The sequence below is a fragment of the Notamacropus eugenii genome, chromosome 5, assembly GCF_028372415.1.
Source record: "Notamacropus eugenii isolate mMacEug1 chromosome 5, mMacEug1.pri_v2, whole genome shotgun sequence".
Classification (NCBI taxonomy): Eukaryota; Metazoa; Chordata; class Mammalia; order Diprotodontia; family Macropodidae; genus Notamacropus; species Notamacropus eugenii.
Genome location: NC_092876.1, coordinates 63875791 through 63894704, shown reverse-complemented (window position 1 = coordinate 63894704; position 18914 = coordinate 63875791). Strand labels below are relative to the sequence as shown.

Sequence of the window (18914 nt, the reverse complement as noted above, 5' to 3'; positions counted from 1 at the left end):
GGCTGGGCAAGATTTAATATGGGCTGTCCACCTCAAACCTGACTCCTAGCAGCCTAAGTGGGGGAATATGGGCAGAGGCAGGAAAGCCTAGGGTTGGATGGAAGAAATAGTACGTAACAGTCTTGAATCAATGTCAGTCAACAAGCATTTACTAAATACCATGTATGTTTAATACGGTCTCTGGACGCTGTCCTAAGCACTAGGGACACGGAGACAAAAATGAAACCCCTCTGCCTTCAAGGAGCTTGCATATTATTAGATAAGATAAGCTACACATATAAAGTAAAATCAATACAATACTGGGGGTGGGGAGGTAGGGAGGAAAGTCAGGTTAAAGACTTTGGACTTTGATCCACAGCTGATAAAGAGCCAGTGAATTACCAGGGGAGGGATGTGGGCAGACCTGTGCACCTGGCCATATGCTCTAGATATATTGGAGGGGAGAAGGGGAATACAAGGAGAGGAGTTGAGGTCATACAAAGCCTTTGAGTCTCAGCTCCGCTGCATCTGTCCCATCCTTAAAACAGACAAAACAAAACAACACTCTGTACCTCTCTTCCCCTTCATGACTAAAGTCCTTCAGAGCTGGTCTGCACCAGGTACCTCTATTTTCTCTCTTTCCACTCTCTTCTAAACCATTTGCAGGGTCCGTCACCAGTCATCTTGACTTATGTCTTAGCACTAGACTCCAAAGATTCCATCTCCAGATTCCGGGCTTTTACACTAGCGGTAGCTCATGCCTAGAGTGACCTGGCTCCTTACCTCTAACTCCTAGTTTCTTGGCTTTCTTCAGAAGTGGTTCAAATCTCATCTTCTGCAGGAGGAGGTCTGCCCTTCCCTCCACCCCTTACTGCAAGTACCTCAAGCTCTGAGAGTATCTTTAATCTATATTGTAAATATCTAGTCCCCACAGTTGTTAGTATGTGGTCTCCCCTATTAGAATAGGAACTCCTGGACAACTGGGACTGGGTTTTGCCTTCCTCCGTAGTTCCCAGTACATCGTAAGTTCTTACTAAATGCTCATTGACTGACTGACCCTAGACTAGTCACCTCCGCTTTCTGGGCCTCTATTCTCCTTTGCAGAGTAAGGAGTTTGGACAAACTAGTCCCTCCTAGTTCTGAATCTGCCTTGTGACCCAACAGAGGAAGGAATTGGGTTGTGGGTTGGGTGACTTGTGGTGTACGGACCAGATGGGAAAGGGAGGAGTCAGCTCTTACGGAGTCGGGTGACTGGGGCATCGGTGGGGCCTCAAGCGAGAAAGGGGAAGTCCCCCTCCGGAGCCGGAGGATGGCTTTTGTTTGGGTGGGGAAGGTGAGGATCCACACTCGAGGTGGTAATGAAAGTCAGGACCATAGGGGTTCCTGGCTTTGCTCACCCTCGTTAAGGGCTGAGTCCGTGAGATCACGTCCCTTCTCTGGGCCTCAGTTTCCTCCTCCGTAAAATGAGGATACTGACACTCCACACTGCCCGAGCGTTTCTGTTTGGTGAGCTGCAGCAGCCTCAGAGAGGAGAGACAGGAGGGCTCCTGAGGGCCCCGATTGTTTTGTGGGGGGTAGGGCCGGGAAGGGCTGTCTAAGGAGAAGTCGGGCCAGTACAGCCGGGTTAGGGGGGATGGGGCAGTGCTCCTGGGCCCGGGGCCAAGAGCGGGGCGGGGCGGGAGCCCAGAGAAGCTGGGGCTGGAGGGGGTAGGGGGAAAAACAGGCTGAGCCCGCAGGACTGCGGGGAGCCCCAGGCAGCGAGACGGAGGGCGGAGCCGCGGCGTCGGGGCCCAGGTGGGAAGGAGAGAAGGGGGAAGGAGCTGGACTGGACCTGGGGGCGGGGCGAACGAAGTGGGGCGGCCGGGAGGTGGAGCCGAGGGCCTTGCAGAGTGCAGGGGAGGGTCTGGGGGGGCGGGATGAGATGAGGCAGACCCGGGAGAATGGGGAGGGGGCCTGGAGGGGGAGGGATCGGAGGGGGGCTGCAGAAGGAATGGGGGACCTGGGGCGCGAGTGGGAGGGAGAGGGGGCGGGGCAAGGTGGGGGCCAGGGGCAGTGGGGACTTGGGGGGGCGGACCTAGCCGGGCCGGGGGTGGAGGAGGGTGCTGGCAGGGGCCGGCCGCAGGAGGAGCGAGGCGGGGGTGGGGCGGGCCCTCGGACTCGGACTGTGCCCAGGCGGGGCAGCGAGAGGCCGCCCGGCGCAGCGCGCTCGCCCCGCTCCGCTCCGTCCGACCCAGCCGGCGCAGCTGCCCGACCCCTGCGCCCCGCGCCGGACCCCAGCCCCAGCCCCAGCCATGCCCGAGCAGCTCAGCGTCGCCGAGTTCCTGGCGGTCACCGCGGACGACCTCAGCTCCCAGGGCGGCCCTGCCGCGCTCGCCTTCGCTGCCAAGATGCCCCGATGCCGGGGGGCGGCGCTGGCCCGGGAGGAGGTGAGGGGGAGACGCTGGGACTGGGAGGGGGCGTGTCCCACCCCAAAGGTCCCTCCCTCTCCGGGGGTCCTGGGTGGAGGGGCCGAACCTGACCCGGGCACCTCCTGGGCCTGCCAGGCCGGTCCGTGCCCCTGCGCATCCGAGAGCAGGTAAGGTCATCCAGAATGGGAAAGCCCAGGGTGCCCCAAGCTGTGGGACGGTTCCTAGGATCGCAGATTCGGAGATGTAGGGAACTTCAGTGACCCTCTAGATCATTTCACCGACCAGAAAACGAGACCAGTGACTGACCCAAGGTCATCCATATACTTAGTGGCACAACCAGGATATCCAGTCTTCTGGCTACAAACCCAGTCCTCTTTTCACTAAACCCAACTGAGTCTTGAAGACCTTCTCTTCCTTGAAGCCTGTCGGGATTAACTCCAGCCCATGGTCATCTTCCTGAATCACACTGACTTATATGTCACCTAGTGGACAGAGAGGGGACCTGAGTTTGAATCCTGTCTCTTACACTTAGTAGCCTTATGACCCTTCATTTCTCAAGACCAGGCTGTTTCCTCACTGGTAGAATGGGGAGAATAGTTGAAAGTACCTTGCAGAGAATCCAGCAGTTCCAGCGGGCTTCGATAACCTCCAAGTGCTTTCTTTGCATCCATGTTTCACCAGCTGTCAGTGGCCTGAGGGCAGGATCCCTGCTTTTCTCAGTTTTACTTTTATTTCATTGTCCTCTTCATTGACGCACTTGTCATTTTATTTGCACATCTTGTTTTCGGTTCTGCTTACTTCATTCTGCATCATTTCATAAAAGTATGAGTAGGCATCCACGGATAAACGCTTCATTGTCCGCTTGGCAGTCTCTAGGAGAGTGCCACAGGGATCTAGGCCCGGCCGTTGTCACTTTAAGGTATTTATCCATGACTTGGAGAAGAGCACACATGCGATCCAGATTTGCAGGCAACACAGAATTGGAGCACTTAGCTAATTCTCTGAATGACAGGATGCAAAAAGAAGGATCCATGTATATTCATGTAAAAGGTCTACCCCAAGCCTGGGCCTCTCTCCCCACTGTGTGTTGAGGGAAGGGAGGGACAGGCCACATGTGGCCTTCTAAGTCCTAGGGTGCAGCCTTTTGACTTGAGTCCAGGTTGTACAGAACAAATCCTTTTATGAAGGAATTTTGTTCTGTGAAGTTTGGATTCAGTTAAAGGGCTGAACTTGAGGACCTAGAGGGCCACATGTGGCCCCAAAGCCCCAGGTTCCCCACCCTTGGATAGAGAAGGGCAGCAGGTTAGGCCAGAACATTGGACTGAATCTAACAAGAGGAAATTAAATTGGGATATATAGAATCATACATTTATCATTGGAAGGTACCTTATAGGTCATCTCATCCAACCCCATTATTTTAGAACTGAGGAAAATGGAGATCCAGGGAAATTAAGCGATGTGCTAAAGGTCACATAGGCAACCTCAGACCTCAGAATATCTAAATCCATCATGTTTTCCACCATGCTGTGAAGCATCCTCAATACATTTCACTACCTTTGCCTGATGATCATTGACTACTTTTCTGCCCCACCTCACACAATGACCTTTCTCAGGAGGTAGTGAGCCTTGGGAGGTAGTGAGCCATGGCCAAGGCCTTCAAACAGCCAGCCAGTGGATTGATTGCCAGGAAGTTATACAGCAGATCTCTGCTCACATTTGGGTTGGACCAGATGTCTAGATTAGAATCTATACCCCCACCCCCAAATGAAAGGGTCTGAAATCCTTGTTCTTCATGACCAAGAGAACTGAAGGTCATCACCAGAGCCAGAGGACCCCGGGGATTTCACTGAGTGCTCCCTCTGCCAGATCATTTGTTAAAATATTAAATAAGCTTCATTCCAACCCCCCTCCCTGAGAGGCTGAACTATGAATACTTCTCTGTAGACAGAAGTATCCATTTATACTCACGCATAAGGCCTACCCTATGCGTGTGGGCCTTTCCTTCTATGTGCTGGGGGGAGGGGAGAGGAAGGAGGCAGCCTTTAGCATGGGCTACCGAGGACAGCAGCAGCAGCAGGTTAGGACCTCATTATCTATGCCCTGGTTCAGACCAGGCCAAGCTGGTCCCCCCTTTGGCTTGGGAACTTGGCAACCTTTCAAGGAGTATTGTCTCTGCCTCCACTCTTTTGACAATACCTGAGGACGCCAGTCCCATGTTGCAGTCTGCCTGACTGGAGGCCAGGAGAAGGGGCAGGGGTGTGCTTTGCCCCAGTGAAGCTTTTAATCATCCCCCTACTGCCATCTTTCCATGATCTTGGTGACTTCAAAGCCCATCCTCTCTCCTCATCCCTACTGATTTCACTCACCCAAATTTATCACTACCAAAACTTTTGCTCATCTCCTTCCTTGACATTAACAGCTGGCTCACAGGGCTTCCTCCCAGGCTGACGTTCTCCCCTCCCATCATCCTCCCTCTCACCCAACCCCCTTTGTCAGAACTTCAGTATTTATCTTGACAGTCTCTCTAACAATCTGATCTACCTCAGCTATACTCAAAGGATAATAGATTTAATTATCTATTCAATCTATAAGCATTTATTAAGTACCTACTATATTCCAGATATTGTTTTAAGCATTGGGAGGAAATGTCAGGGGCCACTTAAGCCAATCCCTTCATTTTACAGTTGAGAAAATTGAGACCTTGAGTGTCTCATTGATTTACCTAGCTAGGGTCATGCAGATTTCCAAGTAGCTAAGTCAGGATTAGAACCTAGATTCAGAAACAGAAACCTGACCTCTTTTTAACTCTTTCCATCTAAGGATTGCCTCATTTCCATGACCCAGAATTTTTAAATACCACTCCCCATGGGGCCACCTCCAATCCTTCCACCTTTCTCCTTGTTTTGTTCATATTCAATCCAATTCAACCATCATTTCTTAAATACCTCTTATGTGCTGGGTCTGAGAATTCCAGACAAAACAAAAATCACTCCTCCCCTCGAAGGAGGTCCCATTCCTGTTGTAAAGGGGAGAGGGAAATCTTGCAAACCTCTAAATGTCAGCTGTTATTATTATCATTATCCCAGTTTTCCTGGTCCAGCCTCCCAATGTTGGCTTCATTTTTCTCCTTGAGCAATAGTTGGTCCACACCCATGTATCTCTAGCTACTAAGCTGTGCAATGCCCCTGACCCTGGAATCTTGGTCTCTGGGTAACCCCTCCACCCTAACCCCTGATGCTCCTGTTCCCAAGCAGTTCATAACATCATGAAATCAAACTGGTTTCATCCACCACAAATTCATGGTACCTCATCCTCAGCGGGGTCTTGGCTTCTGCTCAAAACTCTTTCTTCCTTTATCTTTCTTGGTTCCTTATTTCCTTCTCTTCTCTAGAGATTTGTTCCAAATCTTTTCTTCTCTCCTCTTGTCACCAACCCCACCTTCAACCCCAGCCCACCTACTGAAAAGATTGAAGCCATCTGATGGGAGCTTCCTCAGCCTCTTACCTCCCTCCCTTTCCTCTTCCCTTCCCCCTGCCCCCATTCCTTCGGCCTTCAGTCCCAGAGAAACAAACAGTCCCATTCCTCATTAAGGCTTATCCCTCTGCTTGCATTCTTGTTCTTAGAGCCTCTTCTGATGCTCTCGGACCCTTGTTCCAGCACTCCCTCCTCTCAGGTCCCTTCAGGTTTACCTTTGAACCTGATTTTTTCTAGTCTGACAACAGATATGTTCAGAAGCTCTGAGACTCAGTTTCCTTATCTGTAAAGTGGAGCTAATAAGACCTACCCTGACTCACTCAAAGAGTTGTGATCTCAAGTGAAGATTCCTCTGTGACCTTCAGAAAGTCCTTTAATGTCTCTGAGATTGAGTTTCTTCTTTGGTAAAATGAAAATAATAAGACCTACCCTACCCACCTCCAAGGGTGGGGCTGGGAGGTCTTCCTCTGTTCTTTTAGGATATCTGAGGATGTTGAGGTCCTGCCCGGGCTTTCGATCTGTTGTCTCATTCTTCTTTACTGACCTGCTCAATGATCTGCAGAATTTAGAAAAATTAAAGCAGGAAAATGGCTTGTCCCATTTATCCCCTAAAAAGGGTGAGGCCATGATTTTTATAATAGCAACCCTTTAAGAGCTTTGTTATAAGAGATGACTGTTTGGAAGGGAGGAGAAGAAGGGAAGCTGGGTGAAATTTGGAAGATGTAAAAACAATGTTGGTTTTTTTTAAAAGAAGACCTTTTATAAAATTCTTTATGGTTTACAAGAACGCCTTTCTTACAACAACCCTGTGGACTAGGAATTTAGAATTGTATTAACCCTATTTTTTGGATGGGAATGCTGAGGTTCGGGGAGATAAAGGAAAAGGCCAACTGTTATTTGGCAGGAGCCAGGACCCAGGATCTTTAGATTTAGAACTTAAATATTATCTTGTTCATCCTCCTTGGCTGAAGAGGAAACTGAGACCCAGAGAGAAATGATCTGGCCAGGATCACATAACATAGGTGAGTTTCTCCTCCAGGATGCCTGCAGCCCCCTCTTTTACTCTGTGTTTTGTAAACACATGATACTCTTTTCCCAAAAAGATAATACTTGCAGTGCCTGGCACACAGTAGGCTTTTAATAAATGCTTATTCTGCCTTTCACCTTCCCCATGACTTTGGGAAATCATTTCAACTCCCTGGGCTTCCCTGTATGTCAAAAGGGACTTCTTTCAGCTCAAGACCTAGAATCTCCTGCCCCCCACCCAGTCCTGCTGAGGGCACGCTCACCATTCAAAGCCCTGCAGGTCTGTGCCTACTCCTGGAAATTACCAGTGAGCACCCTTCTCCTCTGACCTCTGGCATGGGAAGAATGCTGGATCTAGAGTCCAGCCCCACCTCTGCTACCTCCTAGCTGTGTGACTTTGGGTCAGCGAACTAACCTTTCTGTGCCTCGCTCTCCTCATTTGAAATAAGAACAATAAGTGAGATTTACAAAGTACTATGCATACATTATTTCATTTTATCCTTATAACCACCCCACGAGGAAGGTGGTAATAATACTAAGAGTAGGAAACATTTAGGCAGAGCTTCAACGTTTGCCAAGTGCTTTACAATTATTATTTCATTTGATCTTCACAGCAACCCTGGCAGGGAAGTACTGTTATTATACCCATGTTACAGCTGAGGAAACAGATACTCTGAAAGTGACTTGCCCAGGGTCACATTGTCATTTTTGTTCATTTTTAATTTTCAAAGAGAATCAAAGAAATCACAAGGTGCTGTCTTGACTTGTTTGTGAATTGGATTTAAGTGAGGCAGAGTTGTACAAAGTCATCAGCCTCATTCTGTCTTCCAGAGTCTTTGAAATCTAGTGGGTGGATAAAAGTCAAGAACACTAGGGATGGCCTGGGATGCAGTGGAAGACCTTGTGTCTTTGATGTCAGGTGTCCAGGGTCACACAGATAATCAATCAATCAATCCATTTATTAAGTGCCACGCACTTGCTAAATGCCAGAGATACAAAAAGAGGCAAAAGACAGTCCCTGCCCTCAAGGAGCTTATAATTTAATGGGAGAATCAACATGCAAACCAGGATATACAGACAAACCATATGAAGGATAAAAGGGAGGTAATTAACTTAGAGAAGGCACTAGTATTAAGAAGGGTTAGGTATCTGAGGCAGGATTTGAACTCAGGTCTTCCTGAGTCCAGCATTCTATCGTTTTCCCCACCATATTCCCAAGAGTTTTCAGCAAGAAATGGGGATTTCCCTCTAGAGTGTGCATTTTATTATGAATATGTAAATGAATAGGATCATAAAGATAGACAGGATCAGTGCTCAATTATAGATTATCTGGTCAAACTCTCTCCTGGGAAAGAATCCACTTAACCTTTCAAGGTAGTCTAGTTTCTACATCGCATGTCATAGCTAGAATTCTATACTTGAAGTCAGGAAGGCAGGGGCTGTTATTATAAGCCAATTTAGAGATGAGAAAACTGAGCCTGACAGAGAGGCCAACTCATTTCACCAAGGCCACCCCACCGCTACCCCACCAGTAAGTGTCCAGTGTTCTTGTCCATCTCCGGATGTCCATCTGTAAATCAGGAGAGCCAAATAGCCCCCGGCTTCTCAGGCTGTGACTTTTGGTCTAGGCTGGTCTTTTTGGCTGAGCCACCAAGGAGTGGGGAGGCTGTAGTGGGTCTTCACCCTTCTCTTTCCCCTGGCTCCCAGGTGGGCTTTTAGTCAGAGTGTCCTGGCCTTCCAGAGACAGCATCACATAGGGAAAAGGCTTGAACCCCAGCCCTGTTGGTTGCTTCTTCTACCAAGTTCCCCAGAGATAGTTTATGGAAAGCACTCTCCAGTCCCAAAATTCCATTGCAGATGTAAGTCTGTCCTCTTTCTCTTTCTCCTCAGCTATCTGATCATGGGTAAATTCCTTCACCTCTCAATTTTCCCATCTCTGAAATGAAGATAACTGTTTTTGTGCTAATGACCTCATACTTCTCTTGTAAAGATCAGAGGAGGAAACAGAATAATTTGGTCTGCACGGGTGATTACACCTCAGAGGAATGGCTCATGGAAACTCCCTTTGAAGGTACAGATCGGCAGCTTCCCTGAGGGAGGACTTGAGCCCTTCAGGAAACAAATGCTGACTTCTGTCCATTTTCCTACAAGTCATTATTCTTTTAAAAATGCAATATGTTTATTTTTCAGTTTTTATTGATAGCTTTTGTTTTTATGTTACCTTCAATTAGTCAGTCAACAAGCATTTCTTAAAGTGCTAGACACTATATTAAGCACAGAGGGGACAAAGAAGAACATAAAGACATCTTTGGGGAGTTTACATTCTAAAAGGAGAATTGACTTACAAAAAATTGTCCATATGTAGGACACACATGGTATAAGTGGTGGGTGATCTCATTGGTTAGCACTAGCAGTGGGGAGCAAAGAGCAATCCTTTTTCTATCTCCTATCCAGAGAGTCAGTCCCTGTAACATACCTTCTTTTATTTCATTTTTTAAAACTGAAAAAAATGAGTGTATCAAGAGCCAGTCTCAAGCACTCTACCCTTTCACCTCACCATTTCTTAAGGGTTTTAGGCAAGCTTTAGAACCAGGAATGTCAACTGAGCATGTTCCAAAAGAGGATGAGGGAGGAGGAAATGGCCCCTGTTTTTTTGTTAATTTTAAGGTGATGTCACTATCACAGTCTTTTCTCTACACACCCTCTTCCCTCTCCATCCATCAGGAATTGAATCCTCCCTTGTAACAAAGAAAAACAGATAAAATAGAGTAACTAATACAACATCTTCATCCATCAACATATATAACTTACCACCCTGACAGTTCCCCACCTGTCTGATGAGATATTATCTGTTGTCTACACCCGTTACTGGTTTTCTCAGTTACTCAGAGCTGGACTTCCAGCAAACTCATCATTTGCTTTGCTGCAATCACTGGGTACTTTGTTTATCAGTTCTGCATCAGTTCATACAGTTTTTCTGCAGTCTTCATAACTGTCTTTTCCTACAGTCCCAGTACCACAGTAATCCATTTCCTCTGTTGATGGGTGCTCATTTGTTTGCATTCTCCTGATGTTGATTTTTCCCCAATTCGATCAGTATCTATCTATCTTATCTATCTACCTGTCTATCTATCTATCTTATCTATCTATATACCTGTCTATCTATCTAATCCATCCATTTTTGATAAGTAGTATTTTATTTTTTCCAGTTATATATATGTAAAGATAGTTTTCAGTATTCATTTTATAAGATTTTGAGTTTCAAAAATTTTCTCTGTCTTCCTCCCTCCCATCCCCCCAAGATGACAAGTAATCTGATAGAGGTTATACATGTACAATTACGTAAACATATTTCCACAATGGTCATGTTGTGAAAGAAGAAACAGAACAAAAGGGAAAAGCCACAAATAAAAAAAGAGAAAATTGTCTGCTTCTATCTGCATTCAGAGTCCATAGTTCTTCCTCTGGAGGTGGATAACATTTTCCATCTTTTGAAATTGTCTTAGATCCTTGTATTTCTGAGAAGAGCTAAGTCAGTCATAGTAGATCAGGAGAGCACAGTGTTATTATTGTGTACAATGTTTTCCTGGTCCAGGTATTTCTGAAATCTGTCTACTCATCATTTCTTATGGAACGATATTCGGCTACATTCATAAACCACAACTTGTTAAGCCATTCCCCAATGGATGGGCATCCCCTCAGTTTCCAATTCTTTGCCACCACAAAAAGAGCTGCTATAAATACTTTTGTACCTGTAAGTCCTTTTCCCTTCTGATGTTGATTTTTTAAAAATTGTTGCTTCTTCCAAGGGTGAACCTAACCTGTCAAGGCTGTTGAAGACCCTCATAGGGGAGGGGGAGTGTTGGGAGATGTTCCTCTGACTACCTAGGCCAGTGCCCAGTCTAGCCTCTCTATATGAGTCATACATTTTGTGTTGCTGACAGAAAGAGGCGCTTCTCTGGTTGGCAATCTGATAATTAAAAATGTGTCCACTATGTTCCAGGCACGATACTAGACACCAGAAATACAAGGAACCCTTCTGCTCTAAAAGTTTATATTCTAAAAGGGGAGACGACATGCACGTATATAGTTATAGGCAAAAGAAATGTTTTTTTCCCCTTGATCAGGGAGTGGAAAGGAGGCACTATTGGCTCTTGGAATAGGCCTCATGAAAAAAGTGGTGCTTAAGCAGCATCTTGAAGGAAATTAGGATTCCAAGAAGTAGCAGTGAGAAGGGAAGGCATTTCAGGCATAGGGAACAGCCATGGCAAAGGTATGGAGGAGAAAAATGAAGTAGTGTGTGAAAAATGCCCAAAAAAGCCAGTCTGGTGTTAATGGTAAAAGGCCTGGACTGGGAACCAGTCAAACAGTCCACGCTGTGCTATAAATTCTACCTGACTTGAACCAAGTTCTCCTTATGTTGGATATCCTGTCTACAAGATGGGGATAATAGTAACTGCTAGTTAATAAGAATGATATTCAGTTTAATATTAATAGTTAAGTATTCTAAGGTTTGCAAAACACTGTAAATCTTATCTCATTGGAGCGTCACTACAACCCTAGGAAGGAGGTGCTATTATTCTGCCCATTTTAGAGATGAGGATACTGAGACAAACAGGGTTAAGTGACTTAACCTGAGTCACACAGCTACTAAGCATCTGCCGATGGATTTGAACTCTGGTCTGCCTGACTCCAGGTTTTCATTGCTAAGATGAGAGGAACACACTAACAATAATGAGACATGGCCAGGGCCACATAATTAGTAAGGTCTCAGGCTGAATTTGAGCCCCATTTTTTTTGTTAATACATGCACATACATGCCTACACACACGCACATGTGTGCACACATATGTAGAAATACATCACAATTATTAATTGCATTATCAATTATTTTGCATGACCTTAAATTGGCCTAGGAAAGAAAGGAAGAGCAGTCATATTATTTGATGGCTATGGAAAGAGGAGTGTGTATATATAGCAATCCCTCCATGTTTGCAGGAATCACTTCATACAAATAACATGTGTATAGTCTGTCGATTTTGTTGCTTAAAACAGGTTAAGAGAAACTGGGTTTTCCCAGCAGGACCGCCTGGGGTAGGGGAGAGGAAAACACTTTGCATATGTTACTTTATTGGAGTCTTACTGTGAGATAAATAGTATTTTCTCCACTTTACAGAGAGGTTGTGATTTGCCTGAGGACCTAAGGTCACACAGCTCAAAAATGTTCAAAGTGAGATTTGAATTCAGGTCTTCTTGACTCCAAATCCAACCCTCGGGTTTCACGCCAGGCTGTTGGCATTAGTAATGGCTGCACTGCCTGCCTCCCAAGGTGGTTGTGAGGATCAGATGAGGGGCTATAGAAGTGTGATTGCTTTTATTAATCATTATTATGATGTTTCTGTGAATACAAATGGGATTGCTTTTATAAGTCATTATGATAATGGTTCTGTGGCACATTTGTTCTTAGGCTGCTTCCATCCTTCAGCCTCTCAGTGAGCTTGTCTTAGAGGTGGGGCTGTGGTCTAGCCCCCAATATTTGCAGTAGGAGGGTCACAGGTACAGGTTATTCTGAAATAGGTTGCTCTATCCAGACCTACGGATTGGTGAAGTCAAGTCAAGACAATAAGCATTTATTAAGCCTTTACTGTATGCCAGGCACTGAGCTAAGGTTGGGGTTAAAAAGAAAGGCAAAAAAACCCTTCTCAGCTCTTAAAGAGCTCATATTGTAATGGAGACCACACTTGCCTGGTGTCATAGGATTTAGAACTGGAAGAAGCTCTAGCACAGTTCATAATAATCTAAGCTGTAAGGGACCTTAGAACATAACAGAGATTGTGGGGTCCTAGGTTTGGAGCTGGGGGCCTGAAAGATCTGCACATCCAATGTTCTCATTTTGTGGAAACCGAGGCCCAGGGAAGTGAAATGGTTTACTAACGCTGCACAGGTATTGAGTGTGGAAGAGCCAAGATTTGAATGCGGAATTATAGTTCTAGAGCTGGAAGGTACCTTAGAAGTCATTGAGCCTAGGCTCTTTATTTTACAGCTGAGGAAAATAAGACAAGGAGAAGTAGTAAGAAATGAACCCCAGACCTCCTAACTCAAGATAGATCACCGGAACAGGAAGGGCCTTGGAACATGGAATGTCAAAGCTGGGAGGTCCCTTAGAACACAGGATGTCAGAGGTGGGAGGGCTCTTAGAACATGGAATGTCAGAGTTGGGAGGGGCCTGAGAACACAATTCACATGCATTAGAAGAGGATGTTAGGTCTGGAAAGAGGAAGTTCTAGTTGACAGAAAACTATCGTCAGTATCTAAGCCCCTTAGTTTCAGTCCTGGCTCCGCTACTGTGTGGACTTGCTCAAATTACTTCCCCTTTCTGGGCCTCAGTTATTTTCCTAAAAAAAAAAAAAGAAAGAAAGAAAGAAAGAAAGAAAAAGAAAAAAATAAGGTTTATTTCTGCCTTTTGTTTTTATATCACATTTTTGAATATATTTGATTTTTCCCTTCCCTCCTTCCCTACTCAGCAAGTCTTTCCCTGTAACAGCCCTGAGCACCCTCGTAGTCTGGGTCTCTCAAAGGAAAGAAAGAGGTGAATCTCCTCATCCCTTCTCTGGAGCTAAGGCAGGTCATTCTGATGACTCAAGAATCGGCCCCATCTCCTTCAGGAAGGGCCACTGGCTCCCTGGCTAGGGAAGGAAGAAGGGGGTGCTTGTTTCCTGTCTTTACAGCAGTCCTTGTGTATTTCAGCCTCTTGCTCATTTTACCCTTTGTCAATTGCCATGGGTCTTCCCCCATGTTTCTCTAATTCTTTCCATTCCTCCTTTCTTAAGGCACAACTTTCCATTCCATTCATTAGCCAATCATTCTGTGAATACTCATTAAAGCACCTACTCTGTGCCAGGCACTCATTTAACATGACTTTTTTGTTCCTTCCCCAGTGGGCGGCACCCCTTTTCTTTTGAGTTTTTGTTACTACTTCTATGAATATGGTGGAGGAGATGGAGGCTTTCTTTTTGGTCATTGGTGGAGGAGGCAGGATTTTAGGAGCATATCAGCTCGCTTTAGTTTGCTCCTCAGTAAAATAGGGGCAAGTGTCAGAAAACTAAGGTTTCTAAGGTCTCCTCTAGTTCTAAACTTTATGGTTCAATGAATGAGGAAAAGAGAAAGTTCATCGCCATTACTAATAATACCCTTCCCCATTTCTAAAGAACATTAGATTTTATAAGGTACTTTCCTTAATAAGAGCCCTGTGAGAGAAGAAGTGCAAATATTATCTCCATTTCACAGATGGGGAAACAGCCACTCAGACTAGAATTTTGGTTTGCTGAAGCTCACACAGCTCTCACGTACCAAAGCTAGGACTCAGAACTAGTTTTTTAAACTTCCACTTTCTCAGTGTTGATGAGCTTGAGGGGAGAGAGCATCTTGATTTAGTTCAACTTAACCACCATTTATCAAGGGTCTTTCTGAGCCGGGAACATGAATATAACACATTTAGTAAATGTGTACTGACTGTCTCTAACAGAGCTAGCCACTACCCTGGGTGCCGGGGATATGAAGTTAAAACAATTCCTGGTCTCAAGTAGCTCTCTTTCTGGAGGGTAGAGAGTAGAGGGAGTTAGGAAGGTGGAATAATATTGCACAGATATATTGGGGCATAGAAAATAGGTCTAGAATAAATATAGGGTGCACTTTTTAAGCTAAGGAAGGGTTAAAGACTACACCAAGACTTTTGGGACACCCTACAGAGAGTGAAAAATGATTAAATAACAATAGAGAAAGTAAAGTGTTCTTTCTACTCAACCTGGACTGGTATAACAATTCCTTTTGTTCAGTTGTATCTGACTCTTTATGACCCCATTTTGGGTTTTCTTGGCAGAGATGCCATTTCCTTCTCATTTTACAGATGAGGAAACTGAGGCAAACAGGGTTAAGTGACTTGCCCAGAGTCACACAGCTAGTAAGTGTCTGAGGCCAGATTTGAACTCAGGAAGATTAGTCTTCGTGACTTCAGCCTAGGACTTTATTCACTGTGCCACTTGGCTGCTCCCAGTATATACAGGTAAATAGAGATAGTGCATATTTGCCAGGCGATGGACTCTTAAATGGTAATGGCTTGAAAGGTGCTTTCCTTTAGTCTTCCTGTTTTTACAGAAGAGATTAAGAGCCAGGAGTAATTTGCTCTATGCCATACTACCAGTTAGTAGCAGAGATAGTCCTAATAATAATAATAGCTAGCAGTTTTATAGCTATATATATGTTATTTCTTGTGGTCCTACAACAGGAGGTAGGTGCTGTTATTATCCCCATTTGACAGAGGAGGAAACTGAGACTCACAGAGGTGAAGCATCTTGCCCAGGGTGACGCAGCTAGTGAGGGCTGGAGGAAGATTTTAATTTTGGTATTCCTGACTTACAAATCCAACATTATCCACCACACCACCTCATCTGGGTCTGTCCTGCCCCTCAGTGCCATGGTCTGGGGGTAGGGGGAACATCTAACCTGTCTGTCTCTTCTCTTTCTCCTCCTCCTGTCTTGGCTGAGTGCCTGAGTAGGAAAACACTCTTCTCCTCACTGTCTCTCTCTATCTCTGTGTCTCTCTCTGTCTGTCTGTCAGTCTCTCTGTCTTCTTTCTCTATCTCCCCTCCTATCTTTCTCTCTCCTATTCTCTTTCTTTCTCTCTCTTTTCTCTCTCCCATCCTCTCTCCTTTTTCCTTCTCTCTCTGTCTCCCCTCCTCTTTTTCCTCTCCTTCTCTCTCTGTCTCTCTCTTCCTTCTCTCTTTCTTTCCATCTCTCTCTCCTGTCTCCTGATTTGTCTCTATGTGTCTGTGTTTCTGTCTGCCGCCCTTCCCTCCCCTCTGTCTCTTTACACCCACTTCTTCCTCCGTATTTCCTTTGCCGCCAACCTAGGCCAGGTCCCAATGCCAGGGCTGCCTTCCCTCCTCCCTTTTGCCTGGAGCTGCCAGCTGCGCTGCAGGTTTGACTGCCCAGCCTCCATCCCTGCCTTTCCTGATACCTCTAGTTTTGGGTGCTGCCTCACTCTAGCAAAATAACTTTGGGTTTATTTTGTATCTGTGCGCATCCCCCACCCCCACCCCAAGTAGATTATAAGCACTTTGAGAGGAAGCATAGCTTCTTCTTCATCTTCATGCCCACCGGACCAGGACCAGCGCTCGCCTATACAGTAGATATTTTATTGAATTGAAATTAATCCATTGAATTTCTTCTGCGTCTTGTTATGGCCTCTGGGCTCTCCTCTCCTTAGGCCACCTTCCACAGTGCTGCCCAGGTATCACTCTGTTTCTCTCTGTCTCTCTCTCCCTGTCTCTCACTGTCTTATCTCCATCTCTCTGTATATGTGTCTCTGTCACACACACACACACACACACACACACACACACACGACACTCCTCAGTGACTCCTCACAGCCTGCTTTCCTGAAGCCTTTCCCAGTCTGCTTCTGCCCAGCCTGTCCAGTCTTATCTCATAACAGTGGGCCCCACCAGGTTTTCTCTGTTTTAATCCAGCTAAGATACTGACCATTGCCCCTCATTCTCCTGCCTTAGCTTAACTCTGGAATAGATTCCCTGCCCACCTCCCCAGCCTCAGATGCCTGAAGGACTTCTCTTCTTTCAGGGGCCAGCCCTGAGCTTCCACCTCCGGGAGACAACTCTTTCTCCCTTCTCTGATAGCCCCTAGCCCTTCTTGTGGATTTCTCTGTCCCTGTCACATACTTTGTAATGGATTTATTTGTGTCTACATCTCAGTCTCATTAGGTTGTAAGTTTTGTTAAGAGCAGAGTTTGGGTGTTATTTGTTTGCGTGTGTGCATGATGTGCATGCATATACATGCAGTGCCAGGCACTGAGGATACAAGAACATATTTGTGTATGTATGTATTTGTATGTGCATGCATGTATATACCATGTTAGGCACTGGGGGTTGTTGTTTGGTGATTCAGTTGTGTCTGACTCTGCATGACCCAATGGACATTTTTCATGGGGTTTTCTTGGAAAAGATATTAGAGTGATTTACCATCTCCTTCTCCAGTGTGTCCCCATTTTATAGATGAGAAACTGAGGCAAATATGGATTAAGTGATTTGCCCAGAGTCACACAACTAGTAAGTGCCTGAGGCTAGATTTGAGCTCAGATTTTTCTGATTCCAAGCCTAGCCATCTAGGTGCCCCAGGCACTGGGGAGGGAGGCTGTAAGCACATATATACATATATACACATCTACATGCTCATATCAGTGTATGTGCATACATAAGAATATGTCTGTGTTTGCATATATACATATATGTGTATGCACACAGTGCTGGCCACTGGGGGACAGGGATACATGCACATATGATTGAGCATATGTACATTTATGTGTGTGTGTGTATATATGTATATATATATATATGGTGCTAGGTCACATCTACACACATGCACACATGTGTGTATACATGATTATGTGTACATATGTACACACCATGCTAGCCGCTGGACTTATAGGGCCATGGATAGTATATTTGCATGCACACAGATATATGTAATTGTGTATATATGTATACGTCTGGTACATCAGGTACAAGGATATACATGTCCTTATATACACATTATAGGTACACATGTACATGTTATATGTACACAGTACATGTAATATTACAAGGTCCGTGCTGTATTGTAGGGTACATGTTATGTGTACATGTACCTGTTGTATGTACACATGTATGTGTATGTGCACATGTGCTAGGCACTAGAAATACAAGGACATATGTGTCTACCCCAGTGCTCAGCACAGTACATATGTATGTGTGTATGTGTATGTCCATAGACATAGATACACATACCACACACACATCATAGCATATAGAATATATTATGTAAACACAAATCTATGTGGACATGTCATATGTGTATCTGACCTTGTAACCCTGTTGCCCAGCATAGTACGTACGCATGCATGTATGCACACACAAACATATGTATATGTATATATACATATGCCTATATCTCCTTGTACTCCCACTACCTAGCACAACATATATACATATGTCCTTGTAATTTCAGTGCCCAACGCACATGCACACATAGCAAACATGTATTGTGTACATGCACATATGTGTCCTTGTACCTCTAATGCCCAGCCCATATGCATACATATATGTACATGCACACAGCCCCATGTATGTGAGGTATACACATACCGACACAAGCAGACACACGTGTGTCCTTGTCCCCCTAGCGTCCTACACAAAGCCAGTGCTTTGTAGTAAACATTCAGTGAACGATGATAATGCCCTAGTGAAGGGACTGACCGGTGTGCCCAGCACTCTGGTCCTGCTGGCCAGTGGAGACGTGCAGTTCACACACAGAACTCCATCCATTCATTAGTTTAGTAAACATGAAGGCTTGGCCATGCGTGGAGGCCTGTTCAGGGGGTGGTGCAGAGTCAGCCAAGGCACAATGCCTGTTTTTCTAGAGATTACAATCTTATAGGAAGATAAGGTAAAACTGTAGAGTACATTATTAATAAAGGATAAATGCATCATTATACAACAAATGTTCCATGAGCCTGGGCAAACATCTGCTCTCTCATGGCTCTAGGCAATGCCACCACTGGGAGCTGCAGAGAGGATGCCAGCTTGCTTCAGTAAAAGGCGTTTCCTCACCTGGGAGTTCCTGGTACCAATACAATCTTCGGTCCCTATCCCCAGCCCCCAGGCTCTGCTTTGTGAGGTCTGAGGGGGGAGTCGATGGGGGTGGGCCTTGGAAGTGATCCACCTCTGCCAGCCTGTGCTTGATACTGAGCTGCCTTCAGGGAGAGAGAGAGAGAGACAGGGCCTCCTACCCCCCTGCCCCCCTGCTCTCTGCTTCTCCTCCTCCTCGTCCTCCAGGGCTCAGCCAAGGCCCAGAACGCAGACTGGAGGAGGAGATGCTGTAGCCTGGCCCACAGACCAAGGCTCTGGCCTTCATCAGCACATGGTTGGAGGGGCTTAGCCCGGGCGGGGCCTTCCCTAGGGTCCCCAGGAATGTTGG

General features: G+C 45.7%; 1 protein-coding gene across 3 annotated transcripts in view; it reads left to right on the top strand.

Annotated features, from left to right (window-relative positions):
* The first annotated feature begins 2114 nt into the window (after positions 1 to 2114).
* ASAP3 (ArfGAP with SH3 domain, ankyrin repeat and PH domain 3) overlaps positions 2115 to 18914 on the top strand; it is a 63687-nt gene continuing 46887 nt past the window's right edge. Inside the window, exon 1 of one of the 3 annotated variants that reach the window (XR_011967084.1) lies at positions 2115 to 2405. Coding sequence is in view for 1 of the 3 variants with exons in the window: in XM_072609253.1 (XP_072465354.1) it covers positions 2271 to 2405 (135 nt within the window). In the remaining 2 variants the exon portion in view is untranslated. The remainder of the gene's footprint in view (positions 2406 to 18914) is intronic. The other 2 variants (XR_011967083.1, XM_072609253.1) reach the window with 2 other exon arrangements.